The 18,863-nt window shown below is 43.4% G+C and overlaps 1 protein-coding gene and 1 long non-coding RNA gene across 2 annotated transcripts in view; one reads left to right on the top strand and one right to left on the bottom strand.

The window, feature by feature from the left end:
- Positions 1–2,716, bottom strand: part of KLF13 (KLF transcription factor 13) — a 32,476-nt gene extending 29,760 nt beyond the window's left edge. Inside the window, exon 1 of the mRNA XM_064722340.1 lies at positions 2,176–2,716. Coding sequence (XP_064578410.1) covers positions 2,176–2,716 — 541 coding nt within the window. The remainder of the gene's footprint in view (positions 1–2,175) is intronic.
- A 10,737-nt stretch (positions 2,717–13,453) lies between these two features.
- LOC135452300 (uncharacterized) lies at positions 13,454–16,538 on the top strand. Its single transcript, XR_010441575.1, has 4 exons — positions 13,454–13,583; positions 14,756–15,020; positions 16,192–16,296; positions 16,407–16,538. It is a non-coding gene; the product is annotated as an uncharacterized LOC135452300 (long non-coding RNA).
- The last annotated feature ends 2,325 nt before the right edge of the window (positions 16,539–18,863 follow it).

The following is an 18,863-nucleotide window of genomic DNA, read 5'->3' as shown; positions in this document are numbered from 1 at the left end:
CCAAAGCCCTCGTTCTAAAGCAGTAAAACACCAACGTGTGTGTAAGAACAATCATTTACCAATGCTGGAAGCGATCACTTTCTCTGTTAGCTTAACTCTTATTGTCTTACAAACTTTTTTCAAGCTGTAACAATTTCTTTTAAAGACGGAAAAAAAAATGCAAACATCTTAGAAAATATTCTGCAAGGAGAGTAAGAGGCATTTAAGCCTGTTTAAAACTTCAATCCAAACAGAGACAGACCTGTTGCCAGTGAGGAGGGAAACTTGGCAGCTTTGCTTAAAGCTTCCCACACAGACACTGGAGACGAAAGAAAACAAAGAAGCTGTAGTCCCTGAGGGTCCTGCCACTCCCTGGGCAAAAACAGTCCCTTCCCTGCTTTTCCTTTAGCTCTCAGACACACATGTGCTCTCTTAGTGCCATTAGTACAGCAGTAACAAATTGAGCCCTACAGTCGTGGAAAAAATACAGGAAATGAAGAGTAAAAAAAAAAAAAAAAAAGGGAAAAGAGAAAAAAAAAGAGAGCTTGGAGGCGAGCCAGCGTCCCCGAATGACTCCGCTCTGCCGGCAGCCTGGAGCGACACTCCCTGCCGGCCCTGCCCTCCCTCCTCTCCCGGCAGAGCGGGCATGCCAAGCCCTCCTCTCTTTATCAGGGGCTGGAGTTCCCCTTCTTGGTCTCTGGTTGGTTTGGAAACCCAGAAACGTTGCTAAATTTATCTTTCCCTTTCAGGACAATGGCAAATGCCAGCAATAAGAAAGCAAAAGAACTGAAAATTAATGGAGACAATTCCCTGCAAGCCAAGTGGAAACACCTTTTCTGTGTAACTCCCAAGGCGGCAAAAAGCAGTTACACAGTGCAAAGCAGGACAGGCTGCCTGGGGTGCCAGGAACACACTGTTCCTTTGGCTGTGTGCCACAGGGAATTGTCCATCCATATGCTCACATTTGATGGGGCTTTCTTCTCTCCCACAGAGAGCAAAGCATACCATCAAATTAGACTGGCTCTTACTTTATCTCAGGAAGGCAACAGGAAAAGCTGAAGGCACACAGAAAGTAAGGCCAGCATGGGTGAGGCTGACACCTCAGAGCTAAAACTGCTCAGGAGTTATATCATGTTTAATTCTGAGGATCTCTTTCTTACTGCTCTTTTTAAGAGAACTGACCATACATCTTAGCAAACTAATTTGCCATCTGAAATTACTCAGTGGAACATCTTGCACAAGTCTGCTCTAGTTGGTGCGGTGCCTCCACACATTTGCTATGATTGGTGCCTTCAGCAGAGACTGGGCTCCTCAATTTTTGGTGTCCCCTTTCTGACTGGAAGCCATTCTATTTCCCAGCACCAGGCAGAGGCATGAGGTGTGGCAAGTCATGGGCCTATTTCAAGATGGCCCTCCGAATACTTTCAGTGCAACTTTCTCAAGGCTTGCAAGACTTCCACTTTTTGTGTGGGTGAGTCTCATAAATTACAGTAGCAACAAAAAAAGTGCTCAGCCTTCAGCAAGAAGTGAGCACTGAACACTGATGAGTACGAGTTACTGGCTGCATTCAAATGTTTTTTTCTTTTGAATTTGGTTCTACCCAGCTGCCAAAAGTGTTTTAGACACTGCCCATATCCCCCTCTCTCCTCACTCATGGTGTCTCCTTGCGACTCATGTTCAGCCTCTCATCTACCTTCTGCTTACTCTAGCTTTCACAAAGTGTCTGCTGAAAAAAGAAACAGATACACAGCCATGTAGGTGCCTCTAGAAAATTTAATTTAAAAATATCAAGAGTACTGATACTTGCATAGGAAGTGATAAGCTGGTATAAAGAGAGGGACTGGAGCAGGGAGTAGGGAAAATGGGGAGGTAAGAAGTACTGGAAAGGGAAGTAGAAGACACACAGAACAAGAAGGCCAGCAGCTAAAAATTACAGCTTGGTACAATCCACACAGGTGACCCGCATGCCGTTCCCTATGACATTAACAAAAAAGGGCAACATTAGCTTTGAATCTATGCCCAGTAAGGGTTTATTCCCAGAGGGTTTTTTTTTTTGTTGTTGCTGTTTGGTTTTCCCGAGCTTGAGTTCCGAGAGGTGAAACCATAACAGTGGCCAAATAAAAGTTTGTTTGGTTTCGTTTTTCATTTTAATTACCAAGCTGTAACAAATAAATCTCTGGCTGGATTATAACTAACCTGTATGGGTCCTTAGATGAGCTTTAAGATGGGAAGATTTGCCATAAACTTTTTCACACCCCACATAGTGGCATTTGTGCTTTTTCTGGGGTGATCCGGGGTCAGTCCAGCTTCTTATGCGTTTGTTCTTTTGTCTGGGGCTTGGTTCAGTTACTGCAGCCAGGCTAGTAGGTGTGGCTGCTCTTTCTCCTCCGCTCTTACCAGCTGAAGACAGACTTTCTTCCCCAAACTCCTTAGGAGCAATAGAAATGTGTATTTGTTCTGTTATATCAAGCGTCTCTGTTTTTTCCGTCCTTAGAGCAGGTGAGTTTGGGACATGCTGGTTCAGATCTGCTAAAATGCTAGCTACCACAAGTAATGATGATCCATTGTCTTTCCCGGTTTCTCTGACTTCCCGTCTATCTTCTCCATTGGATGAAGGAAATATTGCTGCATCAGGTTGGGGATCAGGCTCCCCTTTAGGACTATGGATAACAGCACGACTTGACATAGAAACAAGGCACTCTGCTGCAAAATGATCCACATATGCTGCTGTTGCCATTTTTCATAAGTTTAAAAAGAAATCCAAACAGATGAAGACAAAAAAAGAAAAAACAAACCCAACAGCGCTCTTTCCCTTTTTAAAAAGATTACACAAGCAGACTTTTCCCTCCCTTATTTCTTAGGATCGGTTTGTAGGAGTAAAGGCTGATATCGCAGCCATCAAACCCACACTTTGTTCGTGACGATCACACCCAGCTTGTCACTAAATCGAAAAAGCGTTGGCGGTCCAATGGAAGAGAAAAAGAACAGCAGATAGATCCTGGCACTGGCAGCTTGTCGCTCGGAGCATGGATCAGTGCCGTTTTTCAAGAAGGCAACGAGCTGGCGATGCGGTCTCGCAGCCTCCCCATCGCGCTGTGACAGCGGAGCCGGCGCTCCCCGTTATCGCTGCCCGGAGCCGCCCGGACCTCGCGGGGCGTGGCCTGGGGAACATCTGGGCGTGACGAAAGCGCGGGGCCGCAGCCCGCGCCAGCAGGTGGGCGGCGCGCGCGGGGGGGAGCGCCCGCCGGGGGGAGCAGGCGCCCGATTGGCTGGCGGCGCGCGCGGCCGGCACCCTCCGCCCCCGGCGTGGCCGCAGCGCGCAGGGCGGCGCGCGCGGAGCCCTCCGCCGGCCCCGGGCGCGGCCGGGGAGCTCCCGCGCCTTGGGCGCGTCCCGCGCGCGCTCTGACGGACGCGAGAGATTCGGGAACAGCCGTGTTAGAGCGGCGCTGCGAGGGACAGTTTAACAGGCGCTGAACTTTACAAGTTGTAAACGTGGTGAAGTTGGAACTGGCACAAGTTGGAACTGGGAAGAAGCGAGGCTGCACGGTTTGGTCCGCAGCTCCACAGATGGAGCTCGCGTGTGGATTTTAACGGGTTGTGACAGGTTTAACCAACTGCCAGGGAACACACTTGGAATCACCTCCCTGTCACAACTCTAGCACTCCGCAGCCTCGGAATTATTTAAAAGTACAAACGCAAATAACTTAGGTTTCATAATTATGCTCTGCTTGTAAAAAATACAGCTCGACCAGTTTTATATAGATTAATGCCTGAATCAAGGAGTTGTATGTGTAATTTACGGAGTAGAAGAAATGCATCTGAATGGAGATCTGAAAGCACTTGTCTCACCTATTGCCTTTTGCTGGAACATGTTTCTCCAGAGTAATTCCTATAAAATTCATGTCTTTAGCAAAGACTTTTTCTCTGAGACAAGAGATGATCAGAGGAGGGCTGCTTTGGAAGTCCTTCTCTCTGGAGGAAAAGTTTTGTGGAGTTTGAGGCAGTGTGAGTGGAAGTGAACATCTGTTCCAGAAACCCAAACAGTTTTGCTGCTAGGTTGAGCAAAAAGTTGGTTTCATACATGTGAAAATACCACATTCAGGAGTAAAGACTGCTTATGTTACCAGTGTGCTTTGTGAAAAAATGGAATTTATGTCCCCATGCAGCACTGCCCCTCAGGGCCAGGTTCATAGCGTAACCAGCCACAGTGCCCCCATGTCTGCTCAGAACACGGCAGCCTGTGGTGCAGTCTCTGTAGCAAAGAGAGAAATAAGGTACACCCAGTGCAGGAGGATGTGGTTTAATGCTGAATTGAGACAGAACATTTTGATGCAACCATACCGTACTATACCATTTGTTCTGAGCAGATCTACAGGAAGTGTTAATACATTTCCAAATAAAAAGGCTGAGTTTGGGACTTACCTGTTAGATGAAAAAGGAATTCTGTGGAAAACATCATTAAAAGAAATATTACTTGTGCTTAAGCTCAGCCTCCTTCTTGAGAGAGAAGAATTACTTAAGCAGACCTACCTGGAGGTTCTTTAGTAGTAGACTCTGAGAAGAAACCCTGCAGCTCTTTCAGAGTGAGAAGAAACGGGCCATTTTCAGGGAAATGAGGAAAGGGCAATACTTAAGCACAAGCTGTCAGTCTTAACTCTGGGATCAAGGACATCGATCAGAAAATGTATAGTAAAAGGGAGATCTGGACTGTTCTGGTTGCCAACCACCAGCAGGCTCTGATGGGGGGTTCTAGAGGCTCCCTGTTATTCTCTGTGCCCTCAGCCCACACAACCTCCTCAGCGCCGCTGGGCCCCTCTTCTACCGCCTCTCCTCGACGCTCTCTCACCCCGTCGCGCGCTGTTAGGCTCGAGATCTTTCCCGCTGTGCAGCAGTAGCTTTCCCGGGGTCGGAAGGGCCGGTGTGGCCGGTCCCCGGCCGGACACAAGCGCTGCCTCAGCCGGCAGGGAACTCGCAGACCTCAGGGGCTCCCGCCCTCAGCGCGGCCCTCACCGCCTGCCCGCCGGCAGAGACGAGAGCTGTGATTGGTTACCCCGGCCCCCTCGGGGCGGGCCGGCCAATGGGGAAGGCCCTTGAGAGGTGCGAGGCTGCCCTCGTCCAGGCGCTCGCGCGGCTCGCGCCGTGCGGGCGGCGGTGTGCCCGTGGGGCCGGGGGCGCTGCGCGAGACAATCCGCTGCTGTTCGTGGTTCGCGTTCGTGGCGTGGTCGGGCAGAACCCGGCTCGCCCCGTGCCTGCCTTCTCTGGGCAGCGGAGAGCGGCGCAGCGTCGTGTGCACGGCTAGGCCCGACGGCAGAGGCGGCTGTGAGCGGGCCATGGCTGGTACAGCTGGTGGCCGGGAGAGGGGTGGGCCGTCTTTTTCAGGTGATCTCCTGGGTTCAGGCCTTGTCCTGATAGCAGCTGCTGTTGTGTAGGAGTGAGTGCCTTTGAAGTAAAACCAGCGGCCGTACCAAGTTCCCCACGGTCCGTGGCCTCTCCCGTTGTTCTGCTGGTGTGTGCTGGGGTTAGTACCGTGCTGGGAACGTGGCACTGCGGCGTTCGGGGCGGGGGCTTAGGGGAGGAGGTTTGCTTGGGTGAGAACTTGCTCCTTCTTTGGTTGGGTGAGCCCTGTGAGCTGCCTTCTTCATTTGGGAAAGAGTAGTGTTATGAAGGTTGCTTTTAATAGAAAAGCTTTGATATACAAAAGAAAAGTTAATGGTATTCAGTAGATGGGGTTCGTATATTGCTCTCTCTTAAATTATAGCTATGAACAAAAGTGCACTTCTGACTTTCTAATAGCGCACTAGAAGAAAAAAAAAAAAAGTAATGTCTTGCACGCAGTTAGTGTGACAGTCACTATCGCTGCATGTGTAAGAGCAGCGTGTGCAGTAAGTGTATTTGTCACCTAGACATATTTCCAGCTGCCCAGTGGGACCAGCTTTGGCTTCAGTGCAGGACCGCAAATCTCAAATGCAGCTGTGGGAACCAACAGTAGTAAATAATCTCCCTGTGAGGAGCAGGGGTAGGGGGTCTGTCCGCTTTGCAGGGAACCTCAGTCGTTACATGAGATCCCCAGAACAAAAACAATTTATGGAAAATCACTAGACAGAATACTGTGGCCATTGATCAACTCCTTCTTATAATGATATATATTAGTTCATGGATAATTTTTGCATGTTATTTTTTCTGATTGACTGGAAAAGTGAATTCTGTAAGTACGCAGTAAATCTTGAATTCACCTGTGTTGAACATCTTATACCTGACTTGTTGTTACCAAAGAAGGTGAATTTTGAAACTGAGATTACAAAAAAAGTAATAAAAATAGATCCTACCTTCTTATTTTATTTTCTTACTTCGGTATATTGTTGATGTGTTCTTAACACAGACTAAGGTGAGAATTTTTCCCTCTGTTATGGCACTATTTTTCTATCCACTCAAGAAATACAGCCTGTTTTTTGGCAGAGGTTTTTAATATTTATTGCTTTCTTATTGCATCAGTTAGAGTTTTGTTTAGCTACAAGTGCATAGCAGCAGAATAATTTTACATGGAATCCACCCTGTTTTGCCCTTCCCAAAATAGCTTATTGTTTTGATTTACAGGAATAAGGAACTCTAAAGTGCTTTGTGAAATGAAAATACTTTTACGGACTCTGTTAACAGGAACTTTAAACAGAATAGAACAAAGTCCTTCTACAAATGCCAGACTGATGGCATGGCCAAAATAAAGAAATAATTGAGCTCTAGCAACATTTTTTATAACTGGTGCAAAAGCTGTTATTACAATTAAAAGTTTGCTGTAAACCAAATAATAGTGAAAGACTGCAACATGCGAAATTGGGCCGTCTGAAGGAAGAATTTTATGAGTGGGAAACATGAGGAATTTTATCTGAGAGAAATTAGTTTACTATTTTGAAGAACATGGTAAGATCTAAACATGCAGTTTATTTATATTTATTTTATTTATTTATAGTAGTAGATATTTCATCAGCACTTTGCCTGCATGAGTTTGCTCAGTAATTTTTTCTCTTTTCATACACTTCTGTTTTAGATCCAGTGAGTGAGATGCAAAAAGTGTAAGCTACCTGAGTTCTGTGGACTTCAGGGAAGTAACATTATTTTATATCATCTCAGGAAGCTCTGTTTGAGAACAGGGAAAAGAAAAGGCCACATAGCTGCTCTCCCTGTTTCAGTTCCTACAAAGCATCTGTAAGATGAAAAGACGTAGTTTCATTTTATTTTGTGTATATAAACAGTTCCTTTTCCAATAAAGCAGAAGAAACAAGGAAAAAAGGAAACGGAAAATACCAGGTATCTTTGCCTGTGTTCTTGCAGTACTTGTAGCCACAATCCTATACTTTGACAGAATCTATCAGTCTGTAACTGATGCTTTCCTTAGTGGTTTCATGGTTTTAGGCGGGCTCTGGAAAGAAAAGGGAATAAAAGGGGATGGAATTATAAAGCCTATGGCCTGCAGCTTTCTCAAAGATAAGCTTGCCTAACACTCTGTTTTGTTGGTATCAGGTTAATAATAATTCAGAAGGGCAGAAGATAGGAAGAGAAGGAGGCAATGAACAGGTTCTTGCCACAAGTGAGCCACACTCTCCCCTGAATGCTTGCACAGAGTTGTTTTTACCAGGCATCCTGCTGTCTCAGTAAAAGAATGAGTATCAGATGTTTAGCCTCATCGTCAGAATCCCTTTAGCTCATTTGAGTTTGGACACATCACTGTGTTACATCACATAATTGCTTGAATGTGTATCAACATTAATAAGTCTCCAGTTGTTAAAGACTTGGTAAAATAATAAAAGTGCTCTAGTGGCTTACATTTAGCAGTACTTTTGCAGAAGGTGGAGGTAAGGCTTAAATATTAAAAAAGTCAGGAAGCCATGTTTACCTGTAAGTCAGCAACTTTGGCATTTCAGAAACTCAGCAAGAAGCTTTGGAGGGCTGAGAAAGCACTGTAAGCTCTAGTGAAAGCAGTGTGCTCTGTCACTGAGCTCCCTGGACTGGCTGTGACAGTAATCCAAAATGCCAAAATATTGCCCATTGTGATGTTATAAGTAATGATTGCACACAAAATGGGAGAAGGTATTGGCATGGCAGTGATAATAGTATAATTAGGAAAGCAAACTCTGAAAGAAAAAAAAAACCACATTCAAGATGTATTTTGATACTTTCAGAACATAAAAGAGATGGTGTTCTCTGGTTTGTTCTATGATTGTGTTCACAGTAGTTTGTGCTACTGTGTGTACTGTGGAAAAGTGAGTTTAATATAAATGTAAATACAATCTTGCATTGAGCAGTGATTGAAAGGTTTATTTTTTTTAGCTGTTCATTTCTGCAGTAGGAGACTGAAGTGACCAGTATGGCAATGTAAGGGACAGGGAAATGGAGAGTCCCCACTGGGCTCCCTTCCTTCCACTGGTCTGAGGAAATTGGTATTCACTGGGTAATGTTTTATCTTTGTTGAAAATGCTGAAACGTGAGAAACAAAAGGAAGTGCATTTGTCGTTCAGTGCTTAGTCCTTTTCTGTCACAAAGCATGAAATGATAATTTAGAAGTGAGCAGCAATGACATTGTATGCAAACTGAATCAATTTTAATGGATTTTTTGAGAAAACACAATGACAGTATCCACAGAATCATCAAAGTCACTGTGTTTGCAAATAATGCATGTGAATTTCCAAGTGGCAACATTGACTGGGTACCGTGGGGTGCCTTACATGTTCATAAGGCTCTGTGGCTTCTGGGCATTACCCCTCCCATACTGGAAAGCCCAGAGGCAGAAGTCAAGCACTCCTTTGTGAGTAGCAAACTGAAATTTTGGTAGCTGAAATTCAGTTTCTGCTTCAGCTGTCAGACATTGCACTGAACTCAGCAGATCACAGTAGACACCTGCAATTGCTATGCTCATGACATTCTTTCTTACAGACAACCTCTGAGACAGCTGTGATCAAAAAAATGTAATGTATGAGACTGTAAAAGTTTATTTCTTTAGTTTCTTTCAGCCAGGAAGCAGGAGAAGAGGACTTCAAGGTGCTAGTGCTGTTTCTTGCAACAACAATGAGCTTGTCATCATCAAATCTGACAGTGATCAACATCCCTAAATACAGCAAGCAGGCCTGCTCCATTGTGTGCCTGACCTCTGCAGCTGGGGCACAAGATTCTTGGTTCATTTCCAGATACAGACCTGCTTTTCTGCTGTGGTGAGACCTCTGAAGTGGTGACCCACAGCTAAACAATCAGGATTTTTGCTGTTGATTTCCTTTTTTATCTTTTTTTACCTTTCTATCTTTAATTTCCATAAGGTTGCTGTTCATCCTACCTTACAGAAGAGCAATTCATTGGGAGCCAAGCTATAGGTAAGTGGTCTGTAACACACTGTGAAAAAACTTCCAAGTGAAGGAGTTATGTTTGGTGGCCAGTGGTTCTGAGATATCTAATCATAAATCAGCAACTGCACCAGTAAAGGACCTAACTGTTGATGTAAAATCTTAAGAATATTGGGAATTGCAAATTTCCTGCCATAAGAAAATCACAGAACTTCAAAGTATGACATGAAGTTCTGTGTCTGTTATGTGGTGAGGAATATGGTCAGAAAAAGACAAGAACTTACTTTAAATGCAACATCAAGTTGAATTAAAGCTTACCAAAGAAAAGAATATTCAAGTTAAGGTACAGCAAATATGGGAAGGTAAAACATAAAATAATTGCTACTTCTGTTTTCATTCTGTAACCAGACTTCTGTCAGGTTTTGCCAGCTATGAAGCAGAAATGATAAAGTTAGAAGCCACAGTTAATCTGTGGATTAAATCCAGTGGAAGTGACTGTGATTGAGCATAGTCACTTCCACTGGGTTTAATCCACAGAATCATTACTTTGAGCTCGGTTTAACTAATTTCAGTGTTGGTTTTGGTCTTATATTATTTGCCCATTTATTATTTCTGTTTCTTCACTTCTCTGTGCTTTTTGCAATGTGTGAATATTACGTGTTGTCACTTTTGCTGAGCTTCTTTTCATTCAAAAGCACAGAAAACACCAGCATGTCATCAGGAAGTGCTCAGATGAGTGAATTGATCCAGTAGCTTATTCAGTAAAAGTTGCATAACATTCATTCATGTTCATGCTTGCAAGTCAGCAGTGACTCACAGGTGAAAACACCACTGCAAAATATTGCAAAAAATGCTGGATATTTTTGCAATATGCCTTCTGAGGCAGATATTATAATGTCAGATGAGTAATATGCCTGCTGGGGTAGTCAATGCTCAAAAATCAGAACTTATATTTGCAGAATCATCACAAAAAGGATGTTTGGGTATAGTTGATTAATAATGCTTGCTATTGGGTAGTTGGTATGTTTGTGTGAGACTGCAAACTGAATTTGGAATTGGGAGTTCTGTCAGTTTTTCTTCTGCCTCTCAGCTGAGCCACTGCAAAGAACAAAAGAAAGTCTTTCAGACAGCATTATGAGGTGATGAAATTCTGTGTATTTCTGGGTGGCTGTGCATCCCAGTGGAGCCTATGTGAGTAAGAAAATGGCTGCATTCCATGGCAAAATGTTATTTATAATCTGAGTCTGGACATAAATGTGAGAGTGTAATGGAGATTCAAGAGCAGTTGATTACGTGATGAGGCTGATGAGAGCTTAGCAAAGTAGCTACAAATTATACATAAAAGAACCTCTGCTAAACCTTTTTCTTTTAAGGAGACCCTACAGATGCCTAAAATCCAGATACTTTGATGGAGATAGAATGAGTTACCCCATAATAATTCATAGATGCCCAAACTTAATGCATGTGGGAAGGTAATCTAAACTAGAAAAAGGTACTCTTAAGTCAAACCAAGCAATTTTCTTGTAGAATGAGAGCTGGGATACCTTTGGGTTTTGAGAATCTGATCCTTGCATTTTCAGAAATGCCCAGGCACAAGTTTTTCTGACACCCTAAAAGCAAATACTTTTTAACAGCATAGTTTATACCAATAAATGGACTAAGTGGTAGACACTCAATTTAGATATGACATTTGTCATATGCAGACAGACTTTAGAGAGTTCTTTTGGGGTTTTTTTCAGGAACACTAGGTGACAGTGACATCATTTAACGTGACTGTTCTCCTCTCCCAAGTCACTTCCTGATGTAGAAGATAGATCATATCTCTATAGCAGAGGACAGTTGCAGAAAAATGTCATCAAACTACAAAAAAGGCTCAGTTTGCAAAGTGAAGTACAGAAATGATCACACACATGACTAAGTGCTGTGCAGAAGCTTAGTTATTTCCAGGAAAGCCAGGCAAACAGGGAAAGCTATGCATGTCATTTGGCACAGAATCAGGAGCTGTATCAGCTGGTGCTCTGGGAGCTGGCCCACAAGTGTCCCCATCGTCCAGTATGTCCCTGCAAAGCCATATCAATGCTCTCCATTTCTGAGAGTACTGGGCTCAGACATATTGAAAACTGGCCTCCTTTAGTGTAGTTTTGGAGACCTTTGACATCAATTTTGTAAATTCTGGGTGTGGTTTCCTCTTTTTGAGCTAAGAGTAGTTTAGTTTACTACCTGAAAATTTGTTCTGAAGCAGGCCTATGTGCTCCATTGAGCTATGTAATTCCCTTTGAGCTCTAGAAATATGTCTTTCCCAGAAAGCGTTACCCGAGTTCAGTGTGCAGTGCCCTTCACTCAGCGCTGGTGAGGCTGCCCTGCTGCACCTCCAATATTGTATCCAGTTTTTGGGCCCCTTGCTACAGGAAGAACCTTGAGGTACTGGAGTAAGTCCAGAGAATGGCAACAGAGCTGGGGAAGGGTCTGGAGCACAAGTCTGATGAGGAGCAGCTGGGGGTGTTTAGTTTTCCACGTGGGGAGAAAGAGGTTTGGGGTGACCTTACTGCCCTCTACAACTCCCTGAAAGGAGGGTGTAGCCAGGTGTCAGCCTCCCAAATAACAAATGAAAGGACAAGAGAAAATGGCCTCAGGTCGCAGTAGGGGAGGTTCAGACTGGATATTAGGAAAAATTTCCTCACTGAAAGGGTTATTAGACATTGGAACAGGCTGCCCAGGGAGTTAAGTCACCACCTCTAGAGGAATTTAAAAGATATGTTGATGTGACACTTAGGGAAATGATTAAATGGTGGGCTTGACAGTGCTGGATTAAAGACTGGACTGGATGATCTTAAAGGTCTTTTCCAGCCTAGGTGATTCTATGACTTGCACACTGATCCACATGCTGTAGACATCTGAAATCATCTAATGTACTTCATGAAAGGCTTACCATATCAGTAATTATCTCACTAGCTCAGAGAGCTATCTCACTTAAATAGGCTTTTTCAGGATCAGGAGTGATTTTTCATGGTAATGGTTTTCCCTAGGAGTTACCCTAAATCTCCAGCATTTGTCATTCAATCTGATCATCCCACATTTGAGGAAGCGAATGGGCCATCTTTCTGCAAAGTCAGATTTACCAAATAGCTTCTTGGTGCAGCTGGCTATGTACAGTAAAGGTGAGCTCTAAAACTGCTTCCTCTCATTGCTTAAGTGACTGGTGAGATTGTTACTGTAGTTTTTGTAAATCTTCAGAGTTCTTAGAATACAATCCTGGATTTTATGACTGAAATCAAAGGTACCTGGACTGTAACACTTCAGACTTAGTATCAGCTATTAAAGCAAATATATTTGAATTATAGAAAATCTGGATCTCATTAGACTACAGAGGAACCAGTGCAGTCACCACATCATTTTTGCTAAAGAAAAACATAAAAATCCAGAGCCCAATTTCTGGAGTCTCCTTTGCATGATCCTACTTTCACTTAGTTAGCTGGTTACTGTAGGTTTTTTGTTATGGAAGCCAGGCTCACTCAATTCCATGTCTGTTTTCTACTTAACACATTTTCGTCTTGTTGTGTGAGTTAAAGTGATAAAAACAAGTAATGTTGTAGATGTCCTTTGAAAAGAGGTAAGTGGCTAGAGGATAGGTCCCTATCTGTGATGGGAAGCTGCAGCCTTTGGGGTATAGGTTATCCCATGCTGATTAGCCTAGGAAATAGTTTTTCTTAAATTTGTCTGCCTGCAGAACTATTTGCTTATTCTTGAGCTGCCTGTGTTTTATCACAAACATGGTTTGCTGTTCAGCACTGTTCACACATTATCCTGGGGAATTCTAGCTATGCAGGTGGTTTGCAGACAGGTGACTGAAAATTTGCCTTTTGTCTTATTGGTTAGTTTTCCAATTCATGCAGTAGTTCCATTTTCTGAATATAACTGCCATAGGAGACTAGAGTCTCTCACTGGTTTTGCTTTCAAACCACAACAGAGTGGTAATAAGAGATGGGGGAGAAGAATACAAATACTTTATACAATTAATTCAGTGTTACACAGTCAGAGCCATGCATCTGAACATCTGATTCAATTACAGACTTGAAACTGAGAATGTGATACCTATTTAGCTTGTCTTGTATCCCTCATAAGGTACTTGCTACTTACTGCTACCTGCTCTGGGGACAGGAGGAAAAAGGACAGATCATACATCCATTACATACTGCAATACTCAAAGAATAATCTCCCAAATCCTTCACTTTGAGTGCCATTTTCTGCTCCTTAGCTCTGAGCTCTGCTCTGTTACAGGTATTCTCAGGTCTTCATTTACTTTTTTACTCCTTCCCTTGCTGAAGTGCACTCCTGCTGGCTTGTCTGCACTCATCTGACTGCCAGTCACACGGGCTTCTGGTGAAGCAGGAGCTCCTTGTCACAGATGACAAGAGCACAACTCCTCATGACCAAGTGGCCTGAAATGCATTGCACAAAGCTGCTGTACTGACTGGCAGCCCCTCTCATAATGTCTTATCCTCCTCTCCTGACTAGATGTGCCACTTGTCAGAACCTGCTAAGAATTGCCTGCTCTCACTTGCAGCACAAGCAACAAAATGCATCACAACCCATAGGTACAAAGTTGATCAGAAATCACAGTTCTTGTTTTTGTTTCTCTTTTGTCTATGAATCCTACAAAGAATGTGAAAAAATTAGAATCATTCCCTGTAACCCTCTATTAATCTAGAATATAAACTATTTCTGAAAATAGCTGACAACTTGAGGGTTTAATCTCAGTGGAAATCCCAAGATATTATGTCAAAAGGGAAGGTAAATAATTACTTTGTTTTTTAAATTTCTACCCTATATACAAAAAAGAAAGAAAGGCCAAATTATGTAGCCCTTGTGCTCCTAGCCTTCCTAAAGGGCAATGAATGGAGGACCACAGACTCAAAGACTCTGCATTCACATATGTCTTACTACAGAAGCAAGGACTCAAAAGGCTGTCAATTTCTAGCAAACATATTCAAAACCAGCACAAGACTACCCAATAATCCACATAATACAGAAATGCAGCAAGATAGCAAGTTTTGTCCCACACCACTCACTTCTTTATTCATTTCAAGATTTTAATGTTGGTTTCCTAAAATACTTCTGGGGATTATCATGGCAACCAGAACAACAAATGATTCCTCTTCTGCTGCCCTGAGAAATTATCCTTTTCCCCTCACTGATGGCTACCAGCTAAATTAAGTAATGGGCAGAAGGCTGATAAAAATCAAAGACATTTGTTCCACCTTTCCAAGCCCTTGACTCACCTCCTCCTCTCACTGCAGATAAGCCAAGCACAGATGCTCTCCCTTTTCTCTTAGCCAAGAGCCCTGCTCTGAAAGGAGCAAGCCTTATTCCACTCCAGCACTTACACAACCAACCTTCTTCACTTGTCTCCTTGGAAAACTAAACCTCTTCTTCCTCTGTTCCACACCCAGGTCTTTAGGAGACAAATGTTTTCCACTACCTTCTCTCCTGTCTGTCTCTCAGCCTCACTTAGCACCTGCTGAATGGGGACACACCTGAGTCTCCTGCTTTTTTTAATGGCAAGATCTGTAGCAGATGGGACTTTCCCCCAGACAGCAACTACTACCAGCACTGCACTGCTCACAACACCAGAAGTCCCAGGCTTCCGGGAAGACAAGACCCCTTGAAGAACTTTTCTGAAGAGCCTGAAATCTCTGTTATCAGAGAATTAAACAGGTAGTCTTAGTTGATGGGTTACTTGTGGGTAATCTATATAACAGATGCAACAGAATGCTGAAACTGCACTGTGCTAATTGTTCCTCTTCTGTCTCTGACCCACAGCCACAGCTGGTTTCCACCAGCTTGCTGGAAAGATGCACTTCTGCAAATACTTAATCAGATCTAAATTAAATTGAGTTATGGCAGAAGGGCAAGAGGGGTGTTAAAAAGAAATTGGAGAATTAAAGAAAGATGAGCCTATTCTAGCAGGAAATGAGAGAGATGATTTTCTTCTAGCAGTTTCCCCCCTGAATACAAAACTGCAGGACTTTCCTATTCTTAATACTGCATAAACCATTCACACAAGGAAATATTCCCACAAGGTAAGTGCAGTCTTTGCTTAAGCAAAATTTACAGTCAAGCTTTCACAGCCTTCCCTCTCTTGGTTATCAGAGCATCTTTATTTACTACATGGAACATATTAATTAAGAGTGTGATGTTCTATTGCTCAAATCTTCTCCGAGACATCCTCCATGGGCTTTGTCTGTAATTGTGCCATTTACTTCCTGCAGTGTATTACATCCCTAGAAATGTGCAGGAACAGTGTGTGTGCAGAATACAATGGACACTTTGTACAGCACAGCTAATTCTTGGGTTACAAGCAATGAGCTCCAGGGTTGGGAAGGGCCCCCTTGGAACCCTGTATCCTTGCCCCATGGTTCACTCAGATTAAGAATGCTTTTTGTGTTTTTAATTATGTCATTCACTACTTACATAAAGTCCTTCTAGTAATCTTGACAAAAGATGGTGCATAGTCCATAACATATATGATGTATCTCCTGAAGACAGTGTTGAGAAATTCAGAGAGGGTTTCCAAACGTAGAATACTGTTTGGACTCAGTATCTCAAAGTGACTCTTCTGCTGCTATTGTCCTTTACATGCTAAGCCTTCTCCTCCCCCTCCCCCTTTGTTTCCTCCTTATTTGAATTTATTTGCCTTAGTTTTTCTTATTAAATATTTCTTTTCTCTGGATGCTCTCTATTTGAGCTGCACCCCTGCAGTGCAGCAGCACCAGCTCTACTCCCTGCCTGCGTGAGGACTCTAAGGTCCTGCTTCAGAAAAATATTTTGGTGGACCTTAAGGACAGAATTAGGCAGCCCTTACTGAATACAGCTCTTTCCAAAACAGAGGTGCTGGCTGGAGCACAGCTTCAAGGAAAAAAGCTGGACCTGAGAGGTAAAAAGGCCTCACTGGTGGCAGGCAGAAGACTTGGAAAGCAGAATTCCAATCAAGGTGAGCACCTGGTGGACTCCTTCCTGTCCAAGGAAACCACAACTCACCTGCCCTTTCACTGAGGGTCAGCTGCTGTTAACTGCCTCATTGTGTTGCTTCCTCATTTGCAGGTTTCTCACCTGGGCAATCCCCTAGCCCAAAGAAAATCTGTTGTTTAGAGATGAGCTGTAGAGTCAAGACTCTCTTTGTGCAGCTACTTTGAAATACACAGGCATCTTCTTCACTTCTGTGGGTTCTGTGAGCTCCAGCTAGACGGTGAGTGCTCTGGCTCACAGCACTGTAATGTACACATTACACTTTTCACCCAAACAATAGCATCAAGTGTATTATTTAATACTTGCACTATATAATCAGTAAAGCATTTCCATATGTTGTTAAGTATCGTCATATTCCAATCTGAACTGTCTGTATGGGATTATTTCTGAAAGGTATTGCAAGTTACAACATTGAAACACAAAGAATGAAAATAAAATTTACCTTACTTATTAAATGAATGTTTATAATTTACAAACAAGTGCTGTCATGGCACTATACTAATTACTTCAAGAAGTAATTAAGCCTCCATCCTTATTTTGTCTGTACAGGATTTCTATTGCAAGCCTCAGCCTTCATAGTACACCTGAAAAATGAGACAGTTATGGGAGAAGGACACAAACATGTCCAAAGTCACTGAATGAGATTATATCATGATGTTATTTCTCTTATTCTGAGATACAGCAGGGCAGTTCTGCACTATGGAATAAATACACTGTTATCAGAAAGACCCAGTTGGTTCCCCAAAAAGCATCCTACTCACTGAAGGCATTTATTATGAATTTTTTAATATCTAGGTTTCTTGGAAAATGCATGACATCATGTCCCTCACCCACTGTGCTTTGTTCAGCACTTATGCTATGCAAAATCATGAAAAACTGTTAAACAGTCAGCCCTACCCCATGGCGTTTTGCTGTCACCACTGTGGAACAAGCAGTCCCTTGTTCTGGGCTGTTGTTGACCACAGTCATGGCTCAGATGAGCCCTGGTGTGTTCAGCTGGACAGAGCAGCACTGGCAGCTGTGGCACAAACACACACAATTAGGCAGCACCTGCCATGCACAGCACTCATAAGCCTCATTCAGAACTCGAAGCTGCCCCCTGATAGATAAGGAGGCTGTTAAAAACAGAGTAACTATGCTGGAGAGAGCACTACAAATTAGACAAGCAACTGTTACATTGCCTGGATATTATTAGTGAAGCACAATATACTCCAGAAATTAAATGTTATGTTACTAAGGGGAAATCTCCTATTCCTCCCAGGTACAGGCAGGACTCACTCCAGAGATGCTGTGGCTTCTGCTGCAGGTGTTCAACAGCAGGAGGATAAGAGGGGGTTTGAGAAGTGCTACTCACAGATTGCACCAAACAAGCTAAGGTGGTTACTTTTATACTGTTATCTTTTATAGCATGTGCTATTGAGAGTGTGATACCTGAAGCTGAGGGCTTGTTTAAGGAGGAGCCAAAAACTTTGGCCACAGTCTCAGCATTTTGATAAAACAGGAGTCCTCAGCTGGCAGTGCTGTGACAGGAAGGGTAGCAAGTGGCCCGGTTGCAGAGGCCCAGGATGGCTGCTGGAGGCATATGAGGGGTATTGCTGGAAAGGGAAAACTGCCTTAAAATCCCCATCAGTACCTGGAGGAAGGCCAGTGTCTACTGAAATTGGTGAATAAAGTAGGCAGTCACAATTGTAGTCGAGCCTGGATGAAGACTGTACTTGCCAAGGCCTTAAAGTACAGAAATCTTCTTTGGCCACCCCTGCCCCACAGCCCATCAAAGGGCTGTGGATTGTGTTTTCCCTGTGTTTACTACTCCATGCAGTTTAGTCTAATGCTGGTGTTGGAGAACTGTAGCAGGCATTCCAGGTGGTTTGAAGTAAGTGGTATCCATGGCTTGGGAAAGGAGTGCATTTCAATCTCAGTCAGGTTTCTTTGTTTCTCATGGATCAGCACTAATGGTGTTACAGTTCATCCTCATGCAAGTGTGGGTTCTCCAAAAGTACTAATCTGTACATCCCCACCACTTCTGACTCGGTGCAGTGAAACTGTGCACCAAACCCGTTGTCTAATTGTTTATTACTCCTGCTTTCTAAAGCTGAGACAGTGAATAGAGGCAATTCTTCTAGCTCTGGCTTCATGCCTCATAGCAAACGTGTAATTCCTGCCATTTACTTCAGTTATACTCTTGGCTGAAATTTGAATGTACGGCACAGGGTTATTTCACATTTCTTTTTCTCCCACAGGCTGGTGTAATTACAGAGGATCATCCTCACCAATTGGATAATTTTTGTGCACTGAGTGGTGGAAGTGTGCAAGTTGGTTGCATGCATGGTGCTCACATCTCATCTGTGCATGAGCTGTGGGCAGTGAGAATTGTTCCCTCCTAGTAAAGGCTGAACTGGTGCTGTTTTTGGGAGTAGAGGGGCACTATGTTCTGTGTGTCTTCCATTCCAGACACTATAATACAATGGTAGATTTAGTGAATCTGACCCTTGAAAGCCTGGGGGCAATTGCATGTCCAGAGACTTTTGTTTG

This window comes from Zonotrichia leucophrys, chromosome 10 (assembly GCF_028769735.1).
Source record: "Zonotrichia leucophrys gambelii isolate GWCS_2022_RI chromosome 10, RI_Zleu_2.0, whole genome shotgun sequence".
NCBI lineage: Eukaryota > Metazoa > Chordata > Aves > Passeriformes > Passerellidae > Zonotrichia > Zonotrichia leucophrys.
This window is presented reverse-complemented; position numbering and strand designations above follow the sequence as displayed.